This window comes from Ursus maritimus, unplaced genomic scaffold (genome assembly GCF_017311325.1).
Source record: "Ursus maritimus isolate PB19 unplaced genomic scaffold, ASM1731132v1 scaffold_8, whole genome shotgun sequence".
In the NCBI taxonomy this organism is placed as follows: Eukaryota; Metazoa; Chordata; class Mammalia; order Carnivora; family Ursidae; genus Ursus; species Ursus maritimus.
Window position 1 is genome coordinate 81,821,564 of NW_024426996.1, and position 5,069 is coordinate 81,826,632.

General features: G+C 61.9%; 1 protein-coding gene across 2 annotated transcripts in view; it reads left to right on the top strand.

Annotated features, from left to right (window-relative positions):
- Positions 1 to 1,509, top strand: part of SPON2 (spondin 2) — a 3,963-nt gene extending 2,454 nt beyond the window's left edge. For both annotated transcript variants that reach the window (XM_040625347.1, XM_040625348.1), the window contains one exon: positions 745 to 1,509. In XM_040625347.1, the coding sequence (XP_040481281.1) occupies positions 745 to 929 (185 nt within the window). In that variant the 3' untranslated portion in view covers positions 930 to 1,509. The remainder of the gene's footprint in view (positions 1 to 744) is intronic.
- The last annotated feature ends 3,560 nt before the right edge of the window (positions 1,510 to 5,069 follow it).

Here is a 5,069-nt window from a genome sequence, read left to right on the forward strand (position 1 = left end):
GGGCTCGGGGGTAGGGGGTGCAAGGGGGGAGTCAAGCCCGTGAGAGTCGTGTGAAAACAAGGGCTCGAGCGTTCAGCGGAGGGCGAGGTGGACTCTAGGTTCCGTGCTCAGCACCAGATGCCGAGGCTCCGGGGCTTCAGAACGCGCCGTACAAGACGCTGGGGCGCTGGGGGTTCAGGGCACTTGGGGCAGGTCGCTGGGGCTTGGGGAGATTTGGGATTCGGCTGACCGATGAGGTAACTCTTGCACGTTTGCACTTCACCAGAAGTGAGTGGCGAACCAGACCCCTGTCAGTGGCGTCCCTGCGCGTGGCCCGTGTCACAGCTGACAGGCAGGACACCACTGAGCGGATCCCTCTGTGCCCCCATCCACCCCGGCAGAGGGGACGGTGGGGGACCGGCCGCGAGCGGGTGCGGGGGCGCTCCCACCACGGTCTGAAGCCCAGAGCCCCCTGCCAGCCCGGCTGCATCTCAGCAGCCAGACCCTCCCTCTGCCTCCAGGGCCCGCGGTCTCCCCACTCCCCGCTGCCAGAGCTCCCTCCCGGAGTCCCCACTCAGGAGATGGGGAGATGCGTGGGCTCAAAGGTGGAAATGTTCCCTCAAGGCGTCTCAGTGGGGTGTGGCAGGCCTGTGATTGGTGGTCTTGGGGGCTCTAACCCAGCCCTCCCTCCTGACGCCGACGTGTGGGGCTGGTCTTGGACAAGGACACGCACCTGTTCACAGGCCTCTCTTGTGCCTGGTCCAGTTCCAGAAACGCCGCTGGACTGCGAGGTCTCCCTGTGGTCGTCCTGGGGGCTGTGTGGAGGTCCGTGCGGGCAGCTGGGAGCCAAGAGCAGGACTCGCTACATCCGCGTGCAGCCGGCCAACCAGGGGGCACCCTGCCCCGAGCTTGAAGAGGAGGCTGAGTGCGTCCCCGACAACTGTGTCTGAGACCAGAGCCCCGCAGGCCCTCCACCCCGCGTGGGGGCCAAGCCCGGTGGTTCAGCTGGCCAAGCGGGGCTTTGTCCGCCACCTCTCTGAGCGCCAACACTGACCCACCCCTCCGCACAGACACGCCTCCGGCTGCTGGAAGGAGCAGGAGGTGGGGAGAGGCCACTCTTCCAGCAGGCTTTTCTCTCGGGCACCCAGTCCTGGGACCCACTCCCGTGGGTGACTTCAGCCCTGAGCTTACAAGTCTCTGCGATACATCGTGCTCCACCCCACTTCCTGCCGGTCGGAGGTTGTCTTCACGTGCAGATGGCGTGCCCACAGCGCCCACCCCACGGGGCCACTGCAGGAGAGCCGCACAGCCCCAGGCCCAGGAGCCCCAGGCCACAGCGGATAGGAAATACCTCGGACCTGCTGTCCCCAGGGGAACTGGCGCCCACGCCCCTGCCTGCCCCGCAGGCCGAGGCTGCCCCAGGCAGGTCACACAGGTCAGGTGGATAAAGGAGAGCAGGCTCGGACACCTCACCTTGGCATTGTCACGTGACCCATCTCCCTGCACTTGAATAAAGACTGTTTCCTGATATTAGGGGCCCTCGTCTTGCATTTCCTGGCAGGGCGCTGGGAGAGCCAGCCTCCCACCCCTGGAGTAGGGTCTCCCCTGCGTGGAGGGCATGCCCGAGAGTCCCAGAAGGGCACCCTGTGAATGGCGCGAAGGAGGTCTTCACAGCCACCGCACACACCCAGTGCGCAGGGCGGCTGTTGGCGGGATGAGCGGGCAGTCCCGAGGAGCGTGCGGCTGCCTGCGGCCGGTCCCTGCCCCCACCACTGACAGCCAAGCCTCATGGAGATGCCCTGGGGGCTCACTGTTCATCTGCCCAGGCCCTTGTCTGAGGTCAGGGGTCCCAACCTCGTCCACCAGCACGGATCCCATGTGGGGCCCTGAGCCCTGGGGCTGGGCTGGTCCCTCAGGGAACCACCAGGAGATGGGGAAAGGCTGCTCTCTGTTTTTTGGGACCTTTCCAGAGCATTCTTGCTCCTGCTTGGACACATGCAGAATCAGATCCAACAACTACCCCCTCCCCCGTCCTGTCCACTGTCCTCCCCCATCCATTGCCCTCCCCCCTCCACTGCCCCCCCTCTCCCTCCCACCACCCTCCCCCCAGCCATTGCCCTCCCCCCTCCTGTCCAATGCCCTCCCCCCTTCACTGCCCTCCACCCCCACCCCCGTCTATCGCCCTCCCCGCTCCTGTCCGCCACCCCATCAATGCTCCTGCTGTTCTTGGTCACTTCTGTAGAGACCCCTGTCACCTCTGCCTCTGTGTTTTCTCAAGGTCACATCTTCCCCCTGACAGGTGTCCCATCCACCCTCTGAGAGGCAGTGTTGGACCCCGCACGCTCAGACCCCCCGCTGATGAGCCATCCGCACCCCATAGAAGCACTTGTGCGGGACGCTGCCCGGCCTTGCACACATCCAGGGCCACGCTGCACATTGTCTCCCCTCTCTTGTCCCCTACTTGGTCATTCTCAGCAGCCATTGTCTCCCCCTCCTATCTTGGGGGACGTTTCTCTTGGCCTCCCCTTCCCCATCAAGTCCTCCTGCTCCTGTGCCCACTTCCAGCCACGGGCCAAGGAAGGATTCTCCGCATCTCCTGTTCCCAGTGTCTCCCTCCTCACGGGATCCCCACTCTGCTGCCGTGGGCAGCTCCATGTGCAGTGCACCGCCATCCATGCCCCTTGCTCTTGGTCCTGTCCCTCCAGCGGCAGGAGGTTTGACACCCATCCCCCTCCCCCACGGCCCCACGGAGTCCTTTGGGACAGCCCCTCCCACACTGGATGGGCAATGCTTCTTCCTCATCTCTCTTTTTTTTAACGATTTTATTTATTTATTTGACAGAGAGAGAGACAGCCAGTGAGAGAGGGAACACAAGCAGGGGGAGTGGGAGAGGGAGAAGCAGGTTCCCCCCTGATCAGGGAGCCCGACGCGGGGCTCGAACCCAGGACCCTGGGATCGGGCCCTGGGCTGAAGGCAGACGCCCAACGGCTGAGCCACCCAGGTGCCCCTCCTTCCTCATCTCTTCTAATGGCTCTCCTCTACCCCCTGACCCCTCCCCGTGGCCCTCGTCTACACCCCAACCCGTGAGCTTGATCTCAGCCCCCTCCGCCCTCTACTGTTGCTCACCTCCTTGGACCCATTCCTCACTCCAGAAAAGATGCACATCCCATGTGGTTGCCTTGACCCTTGACCTAGGGGAGGAAGCAGTGAAAACAGCTGCTTGTGACCCCTTTTTCCCCCACGGGGAATAGATGCTTAGCCAATTGCTTGGGTGTGTCCGCTGAACAGACTGGGGGCATTCACTAAGGGGAGAGGCTCGCCAGAGAGATGTTCCCAGCAGATGCTCCCTGCGGGTCTCTGGACGCGTCATCTCGGGGCACAACTGACGTACTTCATGATACCTCACTTTCCAGCCTGCAGGCCTCATCGAGAGCCCGGACGGACCTGGAGCACGCGAGGAGGTCCAGCCCCCTCTAGGCCACGCCTGAGCCTCCCACGTGCTTGCCTCCCTGCATCTCCCTGCAGTGGGCAACGCGCTGGGTAGACTTCTCGGAAGTCTTGCAAGCAGACTTTCTGGTCTGTCTGATCACGGACACAATCCGCCCGCGGGCAGTCGCGGGCACAGTAGGCCCCCCACGAAGAGCCTGGGGTGAGGGGTGTGCACATGGTGACGGACGGCACATACCTGCTGAATGACTGATTGAAGAACTCAACCCGCTTTGACTTACGGGAGTCTGGGTCCTGAGCCCCTGCCAACACAGACCAAACGAGGCTCCTCCGGACACACGTCCTCTGTGTGTAACAGACTGACGAGGTGGTAGGACGCAGGCGGTTCCTCGGAGGCCGAGACAAGAAGCAGCGGGAGCCAGGCTCCTCCTGGGATGGCTCTGCTGGCCTTGGCACCTTTAGCCTGGGGTGTCTGAGGCCCGGAGCGGGGCAAGCAAACAGCAGCCCTTCAAGGGCACAGCCTCCTGCGTTTGGATCTGCAGAGAGAAGAAAACTACTCTCCCTGACAATTCCTAAACAGAAGCGCGTACTCACAGGCACGAGATCTGATGACAGCGGGGATCTGAAAACCTCTCATTGGAAGTTTTGCCTGAAGAGTCCTGAGCTGGTGGCACCCTGAGCACAAATCTTCCCCGGAGACCTCACTGTGCACCCGGGACTCAGAAACTGCCACGGTAGCATGAACTTACAATCGAAGCTCACCGATCACACGCGGAAAACCAGCCTGACCCCTGAATCAGAGGAGACAACAAACTACAAAATCAGAACCAGAAAGCCATGAATGCAGTGGTCACGAGTAAGACGTGATGAACCGGTTGGCTGTGTTATCCAGACCTGCACTCAAAACTCCGAAGTACGGGCGCCTCAGGGCTCCGTCGGTGAAGCGTCGGCCTTCGGCTCAAGCTGTGATCCCAGAGTCCTGGGATCGAGTCTCGAGTCGGGCTCCTTGCTCAGTGGGGAGCCTGCTTCTCCCTCTGCCTCTGCCTCCCGCTCCCCCTGCTGGTGCTTTCTCTGTCTCTCTCAAATAAATAGGTGAAATCTTTAAAAAAGAAAACCTCCAACGTGTACCACAGAACTGAGCACATAGCATGACTACAGGTTCAACCTGAAAAGCTGGATAAGCACCCCAGTTAGTGCCGTTTACAGGGGATGGAGGGTCCTGTTAGAACACTAGACGGTGGGGTGGGGTGGGGCAGGGCGGGGAGGCTGTGCCAGAGTCCCCCTGCAGCGCCCAGCCCGCTTCCCTCCTTCTGGAGCATGGCATTGAGTGGGGCCGCAGGGGTGACGAGCGTCACTCTTCGGGGCCAGAACATTTACGGCCCCGAGATGCTCCAGACTCCAGAGCACAGGCCAACATGGAGGCGCATCTGCAGAAGCCACTCCAGGGGGCAACACACTGAGGACAGCCCCCTAGGGGGTGCACAGGACCCCCAGCCAACTTGGGAACAACCTTGGTTGTATTAAGGCACTGAGATTTGAGAGGGGCAGGTGATGAAAATAAACCAGTAAACAAAGCCTACATTAGATGTGCATGAGGCAATGGGACACCGCCCCTGGGGCTGCTGCTGGGCTGCTGCTGGGGC